This window comes from Carassius gibelio, chromosome A20 (assembly GCF_023724105.1).
Source record: "Carassius gibelio isolate Cgi1373 ecotype wild population from Czech Republic chromosome A20, carGib1.2-hapl.c, whole genome shotgun sequence".
NCBI lineage: Eukaryota > Metazoa > Chordata > Actinopteri > Cypriniformes > Cyprinidae > Carassius > Carassius gibelio.
The window spans coordinates 4,020,891-4,044,811 of NC_068390.1; the positions used below are offsets into that span (position 1 = coordinate 4,020,891).

At 38.6% G+C, this 23,921-nt stretch overlaps 1 protein-coding gene across 5 annotated transcripts in view; it reads left to right on the forward strand.

The window, feature by feature from the left end:
• lama2 (laminin, alpha 2) overlaps positions 1 to 23,921 on the forward strand; it is a 171,871-nt gene that overhangs the window by 129,532 nt on the left and 18,418 nt on the right. For 3 of the 5 annotated variants that reach the window (XM_052534639.1, XM_052534640.1, XM_052534642.1), the window contains 22 exons: positions 2,426 to 2,602; positions 3,283 to 3,468; positions 3,625 to 3,743; positions 4,498 to 4,615; positions 5,943 to 6,077; positions 7,737 to 7,861; positions 7,940 to 8,026; positions 8,213 to 8,406; positions 10,694 to 10,836; positions 11,039 to 11,137; positions 11,813 to 11,924; positions 16,212 to 16,374; positions 17,399 to 17,609; positions 17,686 to 17,802; positions 17,885 to 18,045; positions 18,563 to 18,701; positions 19,520 to 19,622; positions 19,723 to 19,839; positions 20,704 to 20,886; positions 21,509 to 21,663; positions 22,752 to 22,895; positions 23,088 to 23,221. In XM_052534639.1, the coding sequence (XP_052390599.1) occupies positions 2,426 to 2,602; positions 3,283 to 3,468; positions 3,625 to 3,743; positions 4,498 to 4,615; positions 5,943 to 6,077; positions 7,737 to 7,861; positions 7,940 to 8,026; positions 8,213 to 8,406; positions 10,694 to 10,836; positions 11,039 to 11,137; positions 11,813 to 11,924; positions 16,212 to 16,374; positions 17,399 to 17,609; positions 17,686 to 17,802; positions 17,885 to 18,045; positions 18,563 to 18,701; positions 19,520 to 19,622; positions 19,723 to 19,839; positions 20,704 to 20,886; positions 21,509 to 21,663; positions 22,752 to 22,895; positions 23,088 to 23,221 (3,122 nt within the window). The remainder of the gene's footprint in view (positions 1 to 2,425; positions 2,603 to 3,282; positions 3,469 to 3,624; positions 3,744 to 4,497; positions 4,616 to 5,942; positions 6,078 to 7,736; positions 7,862 to 7,939; positions 8,027 to 8,212; positions 8,407 to 10,693; positions 10,837 to 11,038; positions 11,138 to 11,812; positions 11,925 to 16,211; positions 16,375 to 17,398; positions 17,610 to 17,685; positions 17,803 to 17,884; positions 18,046 to 18,562; positions 18,702 to 19,519; positions 19,623 to 19,722; positions 19,840 to 20,703; positions 20,887 to 21,508; positions 21,664 to 22,751; positions 22,896 to 23,087; positions 23,222 to 23,921) is intronic. The other 2 variants (XM_052534641.1, XM_052534643.1) reach the window with 1 other exon arrangement.

The following is a 23,921-nucleotide window of genomic DNA, read 5'->3' on the forward strand; positions in this document are numbered from 1 at the left end:
CCCAAACTCTGAATTCAAGCCACAGTACACAGTGAAGACAGTGAAGCATGGAGGTGCAAGCATCATGATATGGGCATGTTTCTCCTACTATGGTGTTGGGCCTATTTATCGCATACCAGGGATCATGGATCAGTTTGCATATGTTAAAATACTTGAAGAGGTCATGTTGCCCTATGCTGAAGAGGACATGCCCTTGAAATGGTTGTTTCAACAAGACAATGACCCAAAACACACTAGTAAACGGGCAAAGTCTTGGTTCCAAACCAACAAAATTAATGTTATGGAGTGGCCAGCCCAATCTCCAGACCTTAATCCAATTGAGAACTTGTGGGGTGATATCAAAAATGCTGTTTCTGAAGCAAAACCAAGAAATGTGAATGAATTGTGGAATGTTGTTAAAGAATCATGGAGTGGAATAACAGCTGAGAGGTGCCACAAGTTGGTTGACTCCATGCCACACAGATGTCAAGCAGTTTTAAAAAACTGTGGTCATACAACTAAATATTAGTTTAGTGATTCACAGGATTGCTAAATCCCAGAAAAAAAAAAATGTTTGTACAAAATAGTTTTGAGTTTGTACAGTCAAAGGTAGACACTGCTATTTTTTTGAACACACCCCTTTCAACTAATTGCCCAATTGCACAGCCTTAAGAGCGTGCATATCATGAATGCCGGGTCTTGTTTGTTTTCTGACAATCTACTGAACCTACTGGTAACTTGTTTGCCACGTAGCAATAAAAAATATACTAAAAACCTTGATTATTCTGGTTAGTCACATTGTACTGCTATTATTTTGAACAATACTGTATATAAATTTTTTTTTCACCTTGCCATATTTGATTACTGAATTGGATGTGATTCCCAAGCATCGTAAATCTTATCCAATAGGACATATGACACAGGTTAACATCTCATCCTTATATAAAGCAATTTCCGGTTAAATATTTTTTACCATAGAAAACTCAGAACTCAGTTTTAGTAGAATCAGAGTATTGTCAAAAAATAGTATGAGGTGCTGTGTTTCCAAAAATGTATATCTAACAGGAGAATATAAATATATAATGAAACTGGCCCAAAACGGAGCCTTGAGGTACCCCGCAGGTGATAGGTGCAGAGGAAGAAGAGAACTCTTAGTTCTCCATTCAAATTTAATTATTCAACACATAATATAGTTCCCCATTTTGAACAAACTCATTACTCCTTGTTAGGGAGTATTTTATTGAATTTGACAAAAGCAACGCTGATTTTCTTTTCTTTTTTTAAGCTGGAAAAAGTAAATAATCACAGTTTCTTTTACAGTGTGTCAGGTTCAACTATGAACTATTCAACCCTGTTACTCAAATGTTTGTCTTTAAAGTATGAACGTTTTCAATTATTATAAACCTTTTTGGCTGTTATATTCAGAATTATGAGTGCTTATGATTCTTAGCCAAAGGACATGTTTTAAATGGTTGTTTGTGATGGTGTGGATAAGATGAGGACACGTGTCTGCTTGTGTGTGTGTGTTGATGGCTTTCTTAATCATCTTGTCCCGAGGAGGGCTGAGATGCTCCAGTTACCAGGGAAACAGTAAATATTAATAAATATCAAGTGCCTCCTAGCTGTCATTCTCCCTCCAGGACAGAATTAAGTGTGCAGGAACAGCAGAGCAGACTGAAACAAAGATAGAGAGAAAGCACTGATGCACAGAGCCAGAGATGCCCCTTGTTTGTTTTTAATAAGGATTTCATGTTCATGTTCACAAACTCATCTTAATCCTCAGCATATCCATGGCGAAAAACACCAGAATATGGCTGAAGAATGCTCTTCCAATGTGATGAAATCATCAAAGAATTGAACAAAGGTTGCAGACCAAAAGTTAATCTAAGTTTCGAAGAGTAGTTTGGAATCCTTTAGCTCATTTATGGGAAAAAGAGATTTTTTCTAAATCAGTGAGTCGTGAGATTGTGTGTTGATGTGAGGGTAGTTTAGCTCCCCTGTGGAGTTCCTTACACACACACACACACATACACATTTACCAAAATATGCCGCTCAATACACACACACACAAATAAATCCTCAAAGACACTGATGCTGAAACACAAAACTGTTACACTATTTTGAATGGCAATTTAACTCTGCTTACTTAATAAAATTCTCTGGAGCACTAATGACAAAAAAAAAAATCTTTCTTTAAGAGGAATAACTTTCTCCACCTCTCAAACATCAGCTGTGTGGGTGAGCAAACATTAACCAGTAATAATATTGGAGCCAAATTCTCACAATCCAATCTACATTAGATTAGATCTACATTAGTTTCACTGGAAAATATTTCTGAAGTTAAATTGTGAATGCCATTTCATGTTGACCTTGTAAGTTCAAAGCGCAGGTCTTATTTAAGTTAATGCATCTGATTGACTTGGATGCATCTTTTGCTGTCCTATAGCTGACTCTGATGCCAGAACAGACCGTTCTTCCTCTTGTGGACAAATCCAGTCATCAGGAGATCACAGCGGGTGTGAGCTTCCAGCATCCTGACATCATCGCTAATGCTGATGTGATCCAGCAGCATCTGAGTGAGCCGTACTACTGGAGACTGCCAAAACAGTTCAAACGCTCCATGGTCAGTCTGCCACTAACATCTTTCAGCTGTTTTCTTTCTATTTTATATACGTTAAATACACATATGCATATATTTGTGTATGCATGTTTGTCCCATAAGTGTGATTAACAGGAGATTTCTGCCCTACAAAGCAAAAAGGCAGTAACTGCATTTTTGGTCAAAAATTAGTTATTGGCAATTTCATGACATTCAAGGCATCTTTTTTATTTGACAAAACATCTTATCTGAAATGTGTGTCGTTTTGGAGAAAAATGCTAGTTGTTTGTACAGTAACTACTTAGGCTGGATGACATGATAACTTTAAGTCATTTTTCTCAGTTCTGCACTCTGCGTAGTTACTGCCTTTTTGCTTTGTAGGGCAGATTTGTGGTCAGTAAAAATGTTTAATGCTTGTGACACATTTTACTTGTCAGGATTCTTTGATGAATAAAAAAAGTTCAAAAGAACAGCATTTTTCAGCATTGCTGAATAATAAAAAATATGAAAAAAATACTACTACTACTACTACTACTACTACTAATAATAATAATAATAATAAATATATATATACATCTGATGCCAAACTTTTGAATGCAAGTGTACAGTCCAGTTGTTTTAATTATATAAAAAAATATATTTTTGAATTTCAAGGCCAAGCTAGCATTACAACAAGTCTCACCATTTGGAGGTTGTTCTTTCAGATAACAGCCTATGGTGGGAAGCTGAAGTATGCCATATATTACGAGGCTCGTGATGAGACGGGCCGCACCTCTTACGAGCCCCAGGTCATCATAAAGGGCGGAGCCAACAAGGACAAGCTCATGGTCCGCCACATGCCAGCACTTCAGATTGGCCAGCTGACCCGTCACGAGATTGACATAACAGAGGTGAGCCAATCAGAGATGAGAGTCAGCAGTCAGCACCCCCGCTTACTGAAACACACAGCTCATCACTTACACCAGTGTGCCGACCGTGTTTGCATTCACATGATCTCATTTACCACAGTTACATCAGCCATACACTAAAACACTGATGTTTTGCAGCACGAATGGAAACACAAGGATGACAGGCCAATGTCTCGTGAGGATTTCATGGACGTGCTGTTTCATGTTGAATATATCCTAATAAAGGCCTCGCACGGCAGCGTCATGAGACACAGCAGGTAACTGATCTCAAGCACGGATTTCAAACACTGGTCAAGTTACGGGGAGCAACCTTGATATTATAGTTAACTGAAGCAACAACTAAAACAATAAATCTTAAAATAAAATAAACTTTTACATCTAGTTCTTGTGGCACCATTTCTCGTTTTCATTTGGTTTAACTTGTAATAAAATAACTTAAACAATTTAATAATAATAATAATTAAGAAAAACTATATACTGTAGCCATCAATACAAATAAAAAAAGGGAAAGAAACATAAATGTGTAATCAAGCGCACGAAGGAGTAGAGTTCAAAAGGAGTTTTTAATCATAAATCCAGGAGAATATTAACAAGTCCATAAACAAACAGTATCAAGTGCTCATCCACGTAAATCCAAATAACAGCAGATGGTGAACTAAGGAGCAGACAGAGCTTAAATACTAGAACAGGCCAATTAAGAAGAAACAGAACAGGTGTGTGGAACTAATTAATAAATCAAAAACCATAGAAACAAACGAGGGAACACTGGAAAGCAGAGAAACCAAGACACAACAGAACAGAAACGTGACAATAAATGTTTAAATTAAAATAAATATTCAAAATATGAATAAAAACTATTAAGGGATCTATGTGATACTAAAATAACACTGGAAATAATTTGTTTTATAAGTTCTAACAGTTTATAAATTGCAATATGTTTGGTAATATAAAAAGCGTTATGAAGGAGCAGGAGCTCATATGTTCGTGTGTGTGAACTGGTGTAATGTGCAGGATTTCGGAGATCACTTTGGAGGTGGCTGAGGTGGGGACGCCCTCAAAGGACAGTGAAATCGCCCATCAGATTGAGAAATGTGACTGTCCTCTGGGATACGCCGGTCTCTCCTGTGAGGTAAAGGCTTTTTGATGTTTGAGAGCTGGAAGAATGTGATAAGACGTGTCATAAATGCCAATATTATCCAACTCTCTGTAGGTCAGATTTTATAGCATAATATTAATCAGATAATAGAGCATAGGTCAACGTCATAGTAAAAATAGTAATGACACACATTTTCATGAAAACTTTGTGTTTTATATGTATTACATAGCATGGCTGAGATTGCTTCATCCACATAATAAACTCAATCTGTTGTTCATAACAGTACCAAAAGTCCCAGCAATGCAGTTTCCAGATAGATTAAATGTGACATCCTTGTCACAATAATTAAGGCGATCTGAAAGGTGCTGACGTGCCCTTTCATAACAGGGCTGTAGAATCACAACAGCTCTGGAAGAACAGGCCGAGTGTGTCGAGACGAACAGCTGGATGCACCGCTGCACAGTGCTCCTCATTACAGCCAGTGTTTCTGCGTCTCAGACTGTTAATGTGTTAAAACGCTCTCTCGCCGCCGGTCTCCTCCCACGAACGCTCGTGTGGGATCTGTAACGAGCTCAAGCGTGCGAGACTCTGATTACAGATCAGCGAGAGTCATTCGTTCACGTTCAGGCTGGACGAGGCCGCGTGAGGCAGATGGCCATAACTCTGAAACACCTCATACTCTGCTTAATAAAGTATTTTTAAACAGGCGTTTAGCAAGTTCGCCCTGAACAGATGGTGCACTAAATTGACGCGATTAATTTTGACGAGCGAGGGTGAGAGGGAGTGTTGCTATGGTTTCAGCGGTTGAGGGCTATTTTGTTCCCATATGAACATGTTGTCTTCAGTGTAACAATATTTGCTGTGGATATGCAGCACGTTCCTGTTTACTAGTTGAACGACAAGCATTATGTGTCTGTAACCTCGTGCATTTTTACACATTAACTGTAGTAGTGTCATATCCGAACGCCACTAACACATTAGCAAAGGAACACTATGCACCTGCATACATTCCTATAGACTGATCACTGGTCACATATATAATATCCACACACAGGATGTCTCCGTTTCACATATTTGCATTTTTGTAGTTTACACAAAGATGATAACAGGTTTTCAAAAACTTGCACTTTAAATCCCATTTTCAAAAATGTGCATTTTCAGGCAACCAGAACACTGTTGTCATGTAACTAAATGGCCGAAACACAAAAAAAGGTTTCCCATTTTTAGTTGAAATTAACACATTCCTTAGTTTCACATTCGTTTTATGAATATGTTATTGTATTGTAAGAGGATTTTGTCAAATCTTGCTGCTGTCGTATGGTGTGTTTGTGTAAATAACTGTGCGCGATGTCTCATGTAGGAATGTGCGGCTGGGTTCTACAGGCTCTCTGTTCACGCCGGTGGAGCCGCGTCCAGAGCGGGCTTTGGCAGCTGTGTCCGGTGCCAGTGCAATGGACACAGTGACTCGTGTGATCCTGAAACAGCCGTCTGCCAGGTACATACACCCTAAATAAGAGCATTTATGAGCAGCATTCCTCTAACTGGACCACGTCCCCCCTGATTGGATCGGTTTAAGTGAGTGTCTCCCATTGGTATGTACAGTAGAGTTGAAGTGGCATTGCTGGGCTGATGTTCAGTCAGAAGCTCTTAGCAACAGTATCAATGAACCATCGCAGATTACAGTTGTCCAAAACCCATTTTCCTAAATCTAAACGGTGCTGGAGCCAGTTTTCGGCCAGAGCCGCTCTCAGAAACGGCCTGCATTTCCAATGACTTCACAGCCAAACGATGACAAAACAGCTGCCCAGAACCAGCTTTTCTGCAGTGGAGATGTATATATGTGGCCAGACTGGATCCAGCATCATGTACATGGAAAAGAGGTGCAAGTAAAGCACATTAGAAGATTCAGGTCTGTTGAGTCCATCAGTTGAACTGTTCTCCAAACAGCTTGTTCAGACTTTCTTCTGCGTTCAATTGCATGCATGCTAATAGCAATATCATTTGCATTTTATGGGTTTTGGCAAATTGAAAATGGTAAACGAGTGTGCAGGGGGGTAATTTGAGTAATTGAGGTACACGGGAAGTTAATGGAAGTTTCCGGGTGACACGCACCAGTAAAGCTCAACTTCAGCAGTCTGATTACACACCGCTCTGAAAGCTGGCGCTCCTCTGGGCCTCTTCCTCTCCGTATTTCAGCTCATTCCTGTTGTGAGACTTGGGCAACTTGTGAAATGCAAATCTCTTTACTGGGGCCAGCTTTCTATTCTTAATGTTGCATTTTCACAAGATGAAGAGAGAGCTTTACGTGCTTCTTGAAAAGCTACACATGTATTGATTGTATGTGTAATGAAATTAAGCTGTTGTCTTACCAGTGTGATTATATGCTGTAACTCATGCTGTCAATCAAGCAATTTAAATTTAAACCAGATGCATCACAATTAATTGTACATATCAGTATTTGCTGTCCCAAAATGAATTTGACTCAGAGATATCATCACGCATTATTCTGTTTGATGTTCTGTTGCACTCCATTCAGCTCTTTCTGTAAGTGTGTTTTCACTGACTGCAGACTGAAGGAATTGTTTCGAAGCAGGTTTACAGAAAGTTGTGCTGTTAAAAATGCCTCAGTGTTTTAACATGGAGCAGTTTTAGGGCTGGATGATATGATGATATAAAACAATGATACACGTGATCCTACAGATTGAGATTTAACTGTACTTACAGTGTTGACTAGTGGAGTTATTAATGTTAACGGATGAAAAGCCAGAAGGGTTGGTTAAGAGATTAGGTAATGATTGGTTTAGTTGTAAACAATCCTCAGAACACATCGATAAAGATACAATCTGAGGTCAAAATTGAAAACTAGATGCTTATCAAAGAGTCTAATGTGAGTTTATCACTTTTGATTGAAAGTCGTTTTAAGTGTTAAGAGATATAGGATATGGCTTTCGTTTTTATTATTGGCCTCTCTAAGTTCAGACAGAATTACTATAACGGGATGCCGTCACTTACTGTGAGCTGCTAGAAAGTCAACACATAATTATTTAATTGTGCAGTAAACCTTTAACTGCATCAAATTGACAGCCGTAGCTATAACAGTATTATTACATGTTATAAAGTATTAAAAGTGTTTTTATGCTTTCTGTTCTTCTAGAATTGTCAACATAACACAGTCGGTGATAAGTGTGAGCGATGTGCTGCAGGGTTTTATGGCATAATGCGCGGCTCTCCTGACGACTGCAAACGCTGTGCTTGTCCACTCCTCAACCAGGAGAACAAGTATGTGACACACACACACACACACACACACACTCTCTTTAGCTGTGATAAGTCTAACTTTCACACTGTTTCTCTCAGCTTTAGTCCCACCTGTCAGGCGGAGGGTTTTAATGACTACCGCTGCACCGCCTGTCCTGAAGGCTACGAGGGAAAACACTGTGAAAGGTGAGAACATATTTCTAAATGATGTAAAACAAGTCATTACTTACATGGCCCAATCTGTCAATAAAGTGTTGGAAATGAGCACGCGTTTTTCTCTGCAGTCTTGAATGTGAGTCAAGTTTTAAGTGTAAATAGTAATTGTTTAACAGCGCTCTCATGATGTGTTGAATGTGATTCGGGTCTGCGCAGGTGCGCCCCTGGTTTCCACGGGAAGCCGAGCGTGTTGGGCGGCCGGTGTGAGGAGTGTAAGTGCCATCCCTACAGTTCGTTTCCCACAGCGTGTGACCCGCGCTCCGGACAGTGCCAGTGTCGTCCTGGAGCCAGCGGCCTGAAGTGTGACCGGTGCATGGAGAGGCATGTGTGTGGCCCCGAGGGCATCGTGTGTACGTATGACCGCTGCGCTAACACAACACAAGAGCCTGACCACTTCTGCCACCGCTGTGATGTTTACTGAATAGGATTAACTAAGTTAGGATGATTGGTTTTATTCCTCTGTGTCTTTGTTTCTTAAACAGACACTAATAACAGAGATGAGATGCAGCCAAAACAAACAACATTTTAATGAGACATGCTCAGATTTCCCCTCACAAAATTACTGTTTACTTGTGGTATAATTGTTGACTGATCATTTTCTCAGCTAGGAGAGATCAGATTGCATTGCTGCGCTAGACACCTGCTTCCCACCACTGGGTTTGAAATCAGCTCTTTTAGCAATTATGTGTTTTATGATAATTGAATTGGTTGAATGGATGGATTGGGTAATTATGCATGTGTTTTTCTGTGTGTGTTGCTTCATAACCCAGCATTCATTGTCAGGTATGTAATTTTGTCTTTGTGTGTGTGTGTGTATATATATATATATATATATATATATATATATATATATATGGATTTTTGTATTTTCCAACCTGAGAAGCATGGTCAACATGACTATATTAGTGTAGTAATTTACAGTTGTTCTTTAAAAGAAGTATATAAATAAATAATACAAATTTAAAATAATTACTGTAAAATATAATTTACTATACTAACTATAATATTGCAATAGTAATATATACTGTAGATATATTTTTATTATTTTAAATAATTATTTTGTGTGTGTGTGTGTGTGTGTGCACGTGTGAGATGCTGATGATGACAATTACTATAATTGTTATAATTTTTAAAAAATGAGTTTACTTTTTACTGTGCAATAGTATTTCTGTATATATTTCTGTATTTTTATTGTTCTGTCTAATTTTTACAATACAAATTATTTGTATTATAAAAAAATAGTAAAAAAGAAAATAGTAAAATAATAATAATTGAATGTAACAATATAATTAATCCAATAATAGCAATAATAATAAGTTCTGTATGCTTCATTAATTAGAAAGTATCGGGTTCAGATTGTTATTGGACTTTTTTTATCTGAAGTCAAAAGTGTAAAATAAAAAAAACATTTAATAATCATGATAATAAAAAAGTAATACAGCTCAAACAGCTTGACTTCAATAGAGTACATACAGTATTAAAAGTAAGGATATTAAACTTGTTAGCATTAGATTTATGAGACAAAATGACTTGGAAATATGGGGTCGGTGTGTCAGAAGTCATGTAAAGCCAGTAAACCTGGTAGATTTCACAGCACCATGCGGTTATCAGCGTCTGACTCTTAAAACGTATTTTCCTTCATGTTTATCCTGGTTCCTTTAGACTGTCAAAGTTAATGCATTAAGCTATATGTACATTTTAGGTTGTTGTAGTAAAATACACTGAGGAATGGGTGAAAATAATTCGTTTAATATGGAGGCACCACCCTGCTGTAATGATTGATAATTCAGATTTTGCTCTCATGAACTCTCCAGTGCAGGGTTTTTCTTTCCATTTACTCGTTCAGTCTTTTGCATGAAAAGACATCTTCACAGGAAATCTTAATAGCTCTATTTTTTCAAGAGGTTAAATTGAGCAGTGTTTTGCGTCCGCAGTGAAAGCCACGCGCCGGTCTGTGTCTTTCTTTCCTCCCGCTATCGCTCGTGGCATGTCAAACACTCATAATAGGCTGCCAGGAGCTGTTTCACAGTCTGTGTTAAATTTCACGCTTGAGAAGTCCTGCTCCCCTGAGTTTCCACCTCGCTCACGTTTAATCTAGAGAGAGAGAAGTGCTCGGGGACACGAGCAGGTGAATGGAGATGATGGAGGGATGCTGGATGACGATAGCAGAGACAAAAGAGGCCAGTAACATTGTTTAACAGCATTGCCCCAGGACCTGTCCATCCTTGGCCGTTAACATGGTTGTCCTTTCAGACAGCGTGTGCACTCACACACACACACATTCACACACTCATCCTGTGCACATGCCTTTATCAAATATGAATGCAGTACAAGTATGTGCACTCCTTTTTAATTTGCACTTCAGTAAATGTACAAATTGACTGCTAGTGTAGCTCAAGTGTGTAATTCCTGTGTGACTAATGTCTCAGTATAGGGCTGAAAGAATGATGATTGTGTTAAAGTGCTTTAGATTTTACTGATTTAACTAAGCATGCATATGCATATCTGAAGTTTTTTTCTGTGTGAGCTTGTAAGGTGGCATCTGATGCATGCATGCAGTGTGGTGTACAGTGCTGTCTGTGGGATGCATGTGTTACTATTCGAGTCTGATGTGTTGAGTCTTGACTGTGTTTCCAGCGTGTGACGACGACTGCGCGGGACTCTTGATTCGTGACATGGAGCGTCTGCTGCGTTTGATTGGCAGCGTCAATCTGACTCTGCCCCTGCCCCTGCCGTACAGAGTGCTGTATCGATACGAGAACATGACGGAGGAGCTGAAGGTGAGTGAGGACTGACCTTCTGCTAATTAGCATCTATGTTTAAGTAGTTTACAGTATTGTTTTCCATGCATAGTTTGAATGATTAATTACATGACTCATAATTGAGTGATGTCAAGTGAGGCATGTGTCATCCTGGTTTTTCTTGGCGACACGTCTCAGTCATGTGTTGGGGGTAACGGCGTGTGTTTGGTCATGTGTGCAGCACATGCTGTCCCCTCAGAGAGCCCCGGAGAGACTGCTGCAGCTGGCCGACAGTAACCTGGGCAGTCTGGTCACTGAGATGGACGAGCTGCTCAACAGGGTGAGTCTCACACACTGGACCTGATCTGTTCAGTCCTCATGATATACGGAGTGTGGGAGTCAAGAACGAAGACGCTGCATGCAATCACTCGTTCACTCACCGTCTACATTCAGCATCACCTTTAGCATGAACTCAAACTCAGTGCATGCAAACATCTCCTGGTGACCTTCGTTGAGTATAAATGTGTTGTTGTTTAATAGATACTCAACTATGTGTGACCCTACATTAAGTTTGACTTATTTCACAGTAAAAAGGGACATTTGGGACACAAAGTCCTTTCTGCTCACCAAGGATGCATTTATTTGATCAAAAATACGGTAACATCAGTAATATTGTGAAATCTAAACATCTTCAGAAATCAGAATAATATGACATTTCTGATTATTATCAATGTTGAACACAGTTCAGTATACGGTAGTGAAGAACAAGATACACTAACATTTAAAAGTTTGGGGTAAGTAAGTTAATAGGCTACTCTTTTGGATTTAAATTGATCAACAATGGCATTAACATTTCAAACAAATGCTGTTCTTCACCAAAAGTATCTTGAAAAATAATGTTCAACATTGATAACAATCAGAAATGTTTCTTGAGCAGTAAATCATCACAGAGGTGTCAGATCGGATGTGTCTCGTTGTTTTTATACTCATTGGGTTTTTCTCAATACACATGCAGGCAACTAAAGTGTCTGCTGATGGAGAGCAGACGGCAGCAGATGCAGAGCGCAGCCGCAAAGGAGCCGAGGACCTGGAGCGCTACGTCAGGAACACACTGCTGGCTGCTGAAGGTGTGTGTGTGTGTGTGTGTGTGTGTGTGTGTGTGTGTGTGTGTGAGAGAGAGACCTGGAGCGCTACGTCAGGAACACACTGCTGGCTGCTGAAGGTGTGTGTGTGTGTGTGTGTGTGTGTGTGTGTGTGTGTGTGTGTGTGTGTGTGAGAGAGAGAGGCCTGGAGCGCTACGTCAGGAACACACTGCTGGCTGCTGAAGGTGTGTGTGTGTGTGTGTGTGTGTGTGTGTGTGTGAGAGAGAGAGAGAAGCCTGGAGCTGTACGTCAGGAACACACTGCTGGCTGCTGAAGGTGTGTGTGTGTGTGTGTGTGTGTGTGTGTTTGTGTGTGTGAGAGAGAGAGAGAGGCCTGGAGCTCTACGTCAGGAACACACTGCTGGCTGCTGAAGGTGTGTGTGTGTGTGTGTGTGAGAGAGAGAAGCCTGGAGCTGTACGTCAGGAACACACTGCTGGCTGCTGAAGGTGTGTGTGTGTGTGTGTGTGTGTGTGTGTGTGTGTGTGAGAGAGAGAGAGAAGCCTGGAGCTGTACGTCAGGAACACACTGCTGGCTGCTGAAGGTGTGTGTGTGTGTGTGTGTGTGTGTGTGTGTGTGTGTGTGTGTGTGTGTGTGTGTGTTTGTGTGTGTGAGAGAGAGAGAGAGGCCTGGAGCTCTACGTCAGGAACACACTGCTGGCTGCTGAAGGTGTGTGTGTGTGTGTGTGTGTGTGTGTGAGGCCTGGTGCTCTGTAAAAGAGTGTTTGTCTCATTGTGCATGTCTTTAAATGAAAAGCTGATTTAGAAAAAGAAGGTTCAGCTAACACTATGTGATGCCTAAATTCATTACTGGAAAAATAATCACTTCAACAGATACTCCACTCGCTGACTGTGTGTGTAGTAGAAGTCCAGTCAAGCCACATATATCTGTATAGCGCTTTCTAAAACACAGTTTGTTTCAAATCATCTTCACGTTACTAAATAAAATATCAAAATTCATAAATTATGAAACAAATTAAATTTCTGTTGCAAAGCAGCTCTGCAGGAGACCATGGTGTCAGTATTCAGATCAATTCATTTCAATGTTGATTCAGGTCAGATCAATCATGAAACCTCTTCCTTCATTGTGACATCATGATATGACTCCAAAATTATTCTTGATGCATCTTGTTTATCAAATGCATTTGCCTTCTTGTGTCCATCTAGTCTGTATAAACATGCACTACACAGGTGTTTTTGACTTGTCTTACTGCTTTGTAGTGTCTCACACCTTGAGCACAGCATTTTTAAGATGTTGTTTCAGATGGAAAGAAAAAAAAAGTTATTGGGATCTTAATATAAGCTACAAATTACATCATCCCTGATCTGATCTGCCAATAAAAGTTGAACAATCATAAAATAGTGTGTTATTAAAGACGTCTTCCTTATTTAAACTTAAACTTTTTCTGTGTATTTGAAAATTAGAATGCAATGGAAAAAAAATTACCATAAGTATTAGTATTATTATAAATATTAGTATTAATATTATATACATTATCATTTTATTAAATAATAATAATAATAATAATAATAAATAAAAATATAAAAAACAATAATAAAAATTGCAAATCAATGTTTCCCCAGTTTGTTCTGCCCGTTTCTTTGTATTGTATTATCTGTAATCAGTGTTGGGGTAACGAGTTACAAAGAAACGGATTACAGTAACGATATTACTTTTTTGTGTAACAAAGTAAAGTAACGCATTACACTAATAATATTGATAACTACACTACTTTACTAGACTATAGGAATGCTCTTTCCTGTGTAACACATGCCGTGTTTGCCTGTGTGTAAAGTTCTGGGCCGCTTAACCCTCAAAGACCGAGACACCCACGGCTAAAAATAACTGTTATTTTTTTAATGTTTAATAACTTTTGAACCGCTAATCCAATCTGAATGCTTTAAAAGGTGATGTAAAGCAGAAATTCTCCACGTTTCGGTATCCTACTTATCTCATTATGGATATGCAGAGGCACCGTAATATAAGTGATTATGTCATCGCATTTTGACATTGATTCGTCAGAAGAAACCAATGTTTTCATTCCTCTGAGCCAAACAGAAATGATTGGTGACGCTAGTCCCACCCCCGAGCACAGATTGATTCAAATTCTCCCATATTAAACCAATAAGTAGTCTTTTGAACTACTACTTAACATAGCCTATTGCTTTGGAAAATGAACGAAAACAAAGTGAAAGTAAAGTCTGTCGTGAGTGCATGAATACAAACACACAATAACACATTTGCATGAGAAATCTCAGAAAAAGCACAAAAAATACTCGACAGAGTACTTTGACATAAAACAAATCAAAAACAAGGATGAAACAGTGGTACATATCTGATAAAGCACTGGAATTTATGTCTTGGGTCGTTAGGCGATGTCCCGGTATAATCGATTCTGACAGATTACAGCCAACGGATCGATCATTTATATTATGTATTGTATACTATGTAAATCATTATATAATTATACAGTTCATAAAGATAGTTGCACTATTTTTTTCTGTTGCACGCTGAATATTTCTCACTCATTTTGTATGTAGTTTGTGAATCATTTGCACTGTTTTTGCACTGTATTGTTGAAGACAATTTGTGCAATTGTTTTTACTTTATGCTGCATAGTTTGTGTTTGTTGTTCATACTCAGATTGAAAATATATTTATCACAAGAAGAAAAAAGAAATGCAATTTATATTTAAAAGAAAATCTAAATGAATGTTTTATCCCTTCATTTGATAACCAGAAAAATGTAAATACACAACAGAATTTCTGAGGGGAAAAAAACATTTCATAAGGCTATTTTAAGACAATTTAATGAATGAAGTTGTTTTTAAGCATTTAAATAATTACACATGCTAAAAAATAAAAAAAAAATAAAACATATGGTGAAGAAAAAATAAAACATTTCATAGGGCCCTAAACGTATTTTTTGTTAAACTTTTAATAAAGTGCTGTGAAAATGTATAAGTGTTATGAATTTAATTATTTAGTCATGCTTTTTGATGAATAAAATTAAATGCAACCATTAAAAAGGAGTTGACAAAAAATAAAACGGATTTTATAGGGCCCTAAAAAAGTAAAGTAATAAGAAGTGAAGTTACTTTTCAAATGCATTAACTAGTAAAGTAATCTCATTACAATTTACAGAAGTAACTAGTAACTAATTACATTTTTTTGAGTAACTACCCCAACACTGTCTGTAATGCAGATAAAGTTTCATGGCTGGTAAAAAAAAACAAACATGTTGACCAGTAAATATTCTCAGGTCACCGGTCATTGACAGCTGTGGCTGTTGGTGCAGCACAGGTATATTTTGCAGCACTGCACAAATGTGTGATGTTTTGTCCTGCATGGGCTTTCTTAATCATCATATTTACCAGTCACATAAAACAAAACTGACTATGAGTTTGTGTGGCTTATCTTAATTCCCCCTGTATCATGTAAGTGTGGTTGACACCTGAGAGGTGTTCTCACAACAGATGGAGATCTAAACATCAGACACATACTGAGGGACACTCTCAAGCAGATTAAAGCCATAAATACAAAAAATAGATTCTCCTGGACACGCGTTTGGCACTTAGAGCCAACATATTACACTTTGGTCCTCTGGATTTTGATAACTGGCCAAAAGCTGCTAGCAGAAGTGGAGGAGAGCAGACCTCAGTCATCGTGGAGTGGAGAAGATTCATTATCTATTCTGTGTGTGAGCTCGCTGCTCCAGCAAACGCCTCGTCTCTCATCCTCTCTCGCACACTAAACGAGGAGGAATCAGATGATTCTGTTCACCCTAAAGACCCGAGCTGCGTCTGAAACTCACGGTGCAATTATTTCCCGCTCGGCTCTCTTGGCAGGTTTATACTGCGCTCTTTGTAGTCAAGCCACTGTTTGCAGTTGAACACTTGAGGAATTTGAGAAACGCATGTAATTATAGCTCATTTTCATCTCAATTTAATTATTTTTATTTAAATTGCAACATGCGGAGAAGCTTGCTCGCTCTTTATTTCGCCCTCCCGCTTGAACTGATTGGGGTGTTATTTCAGAATCTAATTTTATTTGATTAAATAACATTAACTCTGCTGAGTCCAATTTGAACTTCTTTGAATGAAACTGAACCAATACAAACTCCTGTGAAAAGAAATAAGGGACGGTTAGATTTGTTTTGTGTATATACTGTCCCCTGTGTAATTCCTCATTTTATTATAATGAGATTCATATAAATAGCAGTGTATGGTGTGTCCTCATAAGTAACAGTGTGTGTGTGTGTGTGTGTGTTGTCCAGCTTTAAGGGACAAAGCACGCGAGCTGAACGCGACTCTGGGCTCGAGGGAAGGAGCTTCTGAGAAGAGCGTGAATGAGATGAACGACGAAATCCAAGCCATGCTCGCAGAACTACGAAAACGGCAGCTCTCTGGCAAGAAAAATATCGCTGACGAAGAATTGGGGTAAAACACACACACACACACACTGCATGAAGAGTCCAGACGAGGTCACTTCCTGCATGTCATTTGCTGCATTAGTGCTGCACACTGTTTCAGCAGCATTAGTTTGTTTTAGTCTTTTTTAAAGAGTTATAAGCCATGAACCAAACCAACCAGCTACAAGGAGAATTACAACATTACAGATTTTCAATTGAAGCTAAAATGATTTGAAAACCAGACAAAAAGACCAAGATACAAGACTTTGTACTTCACAGCTTTAGTGAGGGAAAGAACTACAATCCCATAAATCATTGCAAATGGGATAGTCCTCTTAAAAACAAAGGACCAACCTGTGGGTGGAGCTAAAGAGATCTTTTGGTGCAATTCATGCAGTCCTCTGATTGGTGGAATTGTCTGTACATCATCACATGTAGTTCTTCATCATACAATCAGCTGATAAATGAATAAATGAATGGAGTTTAGGGAATGGTTGTGTGATTGGATTTATTTCAAGGCGTTATAATGCAGCATGCTGTTCAAATGTAAAGATCATAGTGAATATAACTCAGTTGGAGAAGCACAACAGAGCTCTTACACACAGAGCACATAAAGTGAAGCGTCAGCGAGGACGCCTTTCAAGCTCAGGTTGCACTAATTGTTTTGGCAGCATTATGTTTCTCAGCCGTATTTTGTGGTTCATTGGATCACAGCTCAAATGAAGAAAGTTTCTCTTTCTTTTGTAAAATCTTAATGAACTAATTAAAAAGTTGCCTGAGGTTGGGCGGGGGAGGAATATTATTCCAGTCTAATCAAATTACATCTGTAATGGATTCCTGTGTCATGAGAGAACAGAGAGAGACACCTAGAGGAGGACAGAGGGAGCACGTAGATGTCTCCTGTCTCCTAATAAAAGACAAGCTTCAGCTTTGATCTGATCCCCAGCATCTGAACGCTAGAGGAGCTGGTCATTCTGGTGTGCGCTGGTCTCTTCAAGGGTTTCTTGTGTCATTAGTCACAGATAAGGAGCTCTCTCTCTTCATCTTTATAGTGCCGCAGACGCTCTTCTGGCTAGAGTGAAGCGTTTGTTTGGAGATCCACACCAGGCCACGGAGGACCTGAAGAAAGAGGTCAGTGATAAAATGGGCGATTACAGGCAGAAACTGGACGATGCTCAGGATCTGCTGAGGGACGCACACAACAAAACCAAACAGGCCGAAAGACTAGCTGCTAACAACCACCAGATCCTCGAGCGTCTGCAGGTGCACACTTACACCAGCACACAGACTCATGACACGCTCCACACGGTCGCTAAAGAGTTCGGTTCTGTTCGAGCAGGGAAAGAGGGATGCGGCCGGTAAACAGAAAAAGGAAACGGAGGGGATTTTGGCAGAAGGAGAGAAGATGCTAGATGAAGCTAACGCTCTCTCAGACAACATCAACCGGGGCAAAGAGGTCAGTTTCACGCTGGACACATGTAATGTTACTAAACAGTAACTACTGGTGGGATCCGTGGCTGACTGACTGGTGTCTGCAGGAGCTGGAGGAGATGGAGAGAGAGCTGGGTCCACTGCACGTCCAGCTGGATATTAAGGTGGGACGCATGGGTCAGGGTCTGGACGACTCCATCCCTGAACTGCTGCTGAGAGCCGAGGACCACGCCGGCCAGCTCAACGAATCTGCTGCCATACTCGACAGGTGTGTGTGTGTGTGTGTGTGTGTGTGTGTTTGATTTTTGATTAATATAAACCTATTTTTGCTGGTTTCTTGCACTATGTTGTATGTATGTATGTATGTTGTGAGATCAAATACCTCTACTATAGTGCACGAGTACACTTCCATCACATAACCAGCTCTGTGTGTGGCTTTTCTGCCACAGTAAACTTGCAGCAGTGCACAATACACTCACAGGTCACAATAAAAGAGCTCAGAAACGTGCAGAAACCAGATAAAATGGCATGTTTGCTTCAGCAAATGCATCTTATCTCACATTTGCTTTTGTTAGCACTATAGGTTAGGGTCAGTGCTACTTTATTTCTGCGTACAACAAGCAATGAAATAAAATGCTGCCTTATTCCCATTCCTCTGTTTTGGATATGGCAATGTGATATCATCTTGTGGAAATGTGACCACAGGCTTGTGTTTCCAGTGATTTATTTTGTCTTGTTTCACTGATCTGTGTGTGTGTGTGTGTGTGTGTGTGTGGTCTCTGTAGTATTCTAGCTGAGGCAAAGAACCTGTCCTTCAATGCCACTGCTGCTTTCAAGGCTTACACCAACATCAAGAACTACATCGATGAGGCTGATAAGGAGGCCAAAGAGGCAAAGAAAGCCAGCATTGATGCTCTGCAGCTGGTGAGAAAAACACAATCACACAATCACACACACACACACACACTCTCACACACGCACACAGAATCACGAGTGTGTCCTGTCTGCATCAGGGACTGGTGTGAAATGCTCCACATGGTCAGCAGCTAATTCACATTTGGTTGTTTTTGTTTGTTGTCTTTTTTACTTACAGTGCACAAGTCTTTTTAACTCATGTCTTTTTGTGTCAGAGCAAAAAAGTAAAAAAAAAAATGTAATACTGAAATGTAAGTGGAAATACAGTTCATGCACTGAACTCTCTTCTAATGAAATGATGATCTGAATCAGTGTTAAATAAGAGGGACATGCACACTGGAACATATATATATATTTGTAAATATAAACAGCTAACACAATCTTGTTGAACTCCTGTGAGGATTCACCCAGGATCTGTAATGTCTAGAAATGCTGTGCTTCACTCCACTCCTCGGGCAGGTCGTGTTAAAGCGGTTCGATTCAGTTCAATTTGTCCTGCTTCAGGGATCAAAGCTTTCCTCCTGTTCTCCGGTTATCATCCCTCGCTCCTGTCGTTCACCTTGTGTCATCATCCTCTTACATCTAATGCAGAAATAGTGGGCCGAAAGGTTAAAACTGACACACAACCAGGGCCATTGTTTTTGTGACTTACTGTACTTGATGATGATGAGAGAAACTTCTTGAGCAGTGAATCAGCATACTAGAATGATTTCTGAAGCTCACTGAAGACGGGACAGATAGTGTACTGCAGGTTCAACACAAATCTCCCAAACATGTCCGTGCCTCTAGCGTCTGAGTCTGATGTGTGTGTGCTGTCCTGTCTGCAGGCTTCAGGACCCAAAGGATCTCTGAAAGACCAGGCCAAGGGTTCGCTTCAGAAGAGCCACCGTCTGTGGAACGAGGCCAAAGAACTGCAGAACGATGTGAAAGGTGAACGAAAAAAGCCATCAGATGTCCATCCTTCTCACAAATCTTCCCGAGAAAAACCTCCCTTTCTTCAACAACTTTTATTGATTTATTTATTTTTCAGAAAATGGAGACAATCTGGGTGCTCTTCAGTTCAGACTGAAAGGAGCCAACAAAAAGAACAAAGACTTACAGAAAGGCCTGAACGACACGATGGAGAAACTCAACGCCATCCCAGATGGTGTGTGAGAGTGTGTGTGTGAGAGTGTGTGTGTGTGTGTCTAGAATTACTAACTAAGAATAACTAAACTGAAATAAAATAAACCTAAATAGACATATTTTAAAGAGCTAATACAAAATATTAATAAATACTGTAATAGTATGTTAATAATACATTAACAATGTAGGCAGTGCAAGTCTTTTTATGTATCACAAAATGATATAAGTGCCTTATATATATATATAAAATTATTTTAAATAAAAAAGTAATAAGAAATAAAATGAACAATAAAAAAGTGAGAATAGTAAGGAAAAATTGAGAATAAAGATTCTCATAAAAATTATTCAAGTATTTTTTCAAGAAGCTTGATCTAGAAATGTGATACATTTATCACAGATCCCTTTTTTAATGGAAATGTATACTTATAAGTGAGTTTTACAAAGCATATTTCCTTTTAATGAAAAAATAAAATTTTGTAATTGATTTTCTGACAATTAAACAAAGTTCTCCTCAGTTTCATTACTGAAAATATAATAATAACCCTAGCAATAACTGATGAATATAATTAAACAGGAAAGTCTCTTCTCATTTTGGTAGTATTTGTAGTGCTGATGTAAATGAATGCTGATTCAGTCTACTGAGAATCATTGAGAAGAATAAATGCAATGAAAACTCAAAATTAATTGTGCTTAATTGTCACGAAAATAAAGTCACAATAAATAAATAAATAGTTCTCAATTAAACCGGTTCCTTAGGGTCAGGGTTGCTTTATCTTTCTTTTTTCTTTGATTATGGAGTGAAACGTGAGCTGGGCGTATCCTTCATCTGAATGTTGTCTTTGAGCTTTGTGAACATGATGTTGATGATGGTGTTTTCTGAGAGCAGATCTGGCAGTGAAGATCCAGGCCACTAAACTGAAGGCAGCGGAGGCCAACGACACGGCCGTAGACGTGCTCAACCGCCTGAAGGACCTCAACCTCAACCTGATGGGCCTGAAGAGGAACCACAGCAAACTGGAGGACGACGTCAAGACCGCCAACAACCTGATCAAAGACCCGGAGAAAAACAGTACGACACCCATCCAACTCCAGCCACAATCCTTCTTTATAGACACAACAGCTGCATGGATCATGAAGATTTGATTTCTTAATTGAAACGTTTGTGTTACACGATCACTTAAATGCTTATTTGGTATTTTTCCCCCCCATTTGATTTTGAACGTCAACAGCAATAAGTATGTATCCAGGATTTTCTTCTTTGATCTGTGCGAATGGTTTCCCGAGCTCTCTTCAGCATGGTGCTTTTATCCGGAGCGCTGCATGCACAGAGACAGTGTTTTCCCAGTCGCTGTCTTTCTCCGTTCTTTGTCTCAACCCAACAGGATTAAACGCAGCCTTTGAAAGCTTCACTAAGCTTGTTATCCTAATGAGCGCTTTAGCTAATTACAGATCATTTTTTTCTCTCATCTTCTCTTTTGAAATAACAGCTCCATGTCTTTCGCTGCCTACGCTGCAAATGAGAGATATATAACATGTCACTTTTTTCCCATTTTCGCTTTTGTTTCTGAAGTCTTTCATAGTCTCCTGCGCCTTTGATGCTCTGTTACTTACGGCTCCGCTCTCCAGCATGTTTCTAATGTGCTGTTGATTTAATGTTGGTTTGTGACTGTTGGTGACGTGTGTGTCTGCAGTTCACGCGGCCGGAGCTAAAGTCAAGGATCTGGAGAACGAGGCTGACAGGTTGCTGGAGAAACTGAAGCCCATTCAGGAGCTCCAGGATAACCTGAAGAAGAACATCTCGCAGATCAAAGAGCTCATCAACCAGGCTCGCAAACAGGCCAACTCTGTGAGTACCTGGAAAACCCTCCATCCACATCTACACTGTAGAAAACAGCCTGGGAAAGCAGTTTATTTAGTTTTAGTTTTACCATTTTCCATTTTATGTTATTTCATTCTATTGTATTTTTTATTCTGTTTAGGTTTTTTTCTGTTGTTATTTGGTTTGTTTGTTCATTTACATTTTTCTGGATGTTTTTAATGGTTAAAGGAAATGCCAGTAATCAAAAAGCATGTTTAATCAATTTAAATCATGAAACATAACTAAACGCTTTAACCAGAATTACATTTGGAAGGCCCTATGTTTAATTCTGTGTTTTCTGTTTGTTTATATTTTTTGACCATTTTAATTGATTTAAAATAAAACAAATAATTTAAAAAAACTTTAAAAATCTAAACACAATTATAATCAATTTTATTCATCAAACCAACTTATTTTTATATATTTATTTATTTTTCCAGATATTTATTTATTAATTCATTTTAATTTTATTTTTTCTCAACAATTCTGCGTTGTCTGGCAATCAAACGAAGGGTTAAAACATTAACAATTTAATTAATATTTTAAACAAATAAACTAAACACTTTGTTTTGCCAAAGTGCTGCACAACAGAGGTTTACTGTTAAAATTAAGATTAACTGGTTGATTATTTCTTAAAAATAAATTTAATTAGCCATAAAATAAATTATTAGTCGTAGTTGTAATACTGTTAAATTAAGACTTACAATCTGTACATTGCTGTACAATAGTAATATATTTCTGTTATAGTTGCTTCAAGTAAATCCAAACTTATATTCTGGTGGGTTTTAGTGAAGACCTTTGAGATTCTGATGGTAGTTTTTCTGAAACGAAACGTTGAAAAGCTGCTGAAGTGACTTTCAGAGCAGTTCTGGAGATGAACTTGATGTGTTCATGTCCTCATACAGTGAAGCACAGACGACATTTAAACACTTTGAACACACATGCTCAATAAATGATGCTGTTGTTGATTTCCCCTTAAATATGCTAAGTAATTTGCTGCTAGAAAGGAAATGAGATCATTCACCATGTGCTGTCTGCACTCCCTGGCTTGACCTCTCGTGACCTTTGACCCCTAGATTAAGGTGTCTGTGTCATCCGGTGGAAGCTGTATCCGCACCTACCGGCCAGAGATCAAGAAAGGCCGCTATAACACCATTATCCTCCATGTGAAGACGCTTGCTGCTGATAACCTGCTCTTCTACCTCGGATCAGCCAAATACGTGAGTGTAAAACTGTCTGGATCTCTTCAGGTCTTCTGCTTAAGTGATCAGTCTGTGGATCACAGTACTGGACATGTGTGTTTGAGTCAGTAACAAACATGACGAGAGAGGGAGATAATAAGAGCTCATCACTCTTCCACACACACATAATGTCATGCTTCATGATAGTTGAATTTCCTCCATCATGTGTAGGTGGATTTCTTGGCGATTGAGATGAGGAAGGGTAAGGTGAACTTCCTGTGGGATGTGGGATCAGGGGTCGGCCGTGTCGAATATCCTGATCTCGTCATCAATGATGGAAACTGGCATCGGATCGAAGCCTCACGGTAATTCAGAGTTCACTTACACTGTGTTTTATTTATTTAGAAATATATATTCAGGAAATATGTAAAAAAAAAAAAAATATATATATATATATATATATATATATATACTGTATGTATAAAAGTCTGAATTGGGAGATATTATCTTGTACTTTCAAAAATTAACAAAATAACAAAAAAACTGACTTTATTTTTAAGTTATGTTCTCACAATTTTTAGTTAGCATCTGGTCATTTAGACTTTTATTATTTATTTATTTTAATAAAAAAGTTTCTATGCATTTCATGTCATGATACAGACAGATCCATTCGCGCATGAAATTAGGCTCCATTAAAAGAGATATAAACTCAGAATTCAGAGAGAGAAAAAATTGATGATGTAAAGTAGAAAAAGTGAAAAATAAAAGTCAGAATTGTGAGATGTAAAAAGTTGCAGTTACCTTTTTGTTTTGTTTGTTTGTTGCAAATTGTTGTTCCATGGTTCTCAGATAATATATCTTAAAAAAAAAATATTAAAGAGTAGTTTTTCTTACTCTACTGAAATAGTTTTCCTTGTTTAAAGCTTTAACCTCACTAGATTTTATTTATGCTAAAATCAAGATAAACTATTTGTCAGTGGACTAATAAAAATAACTAAATTCAGAATAAATATTACAACTTTTTTTAACTGTTAATTCAGTAAAACCAAGTCATACTTTCTGCCA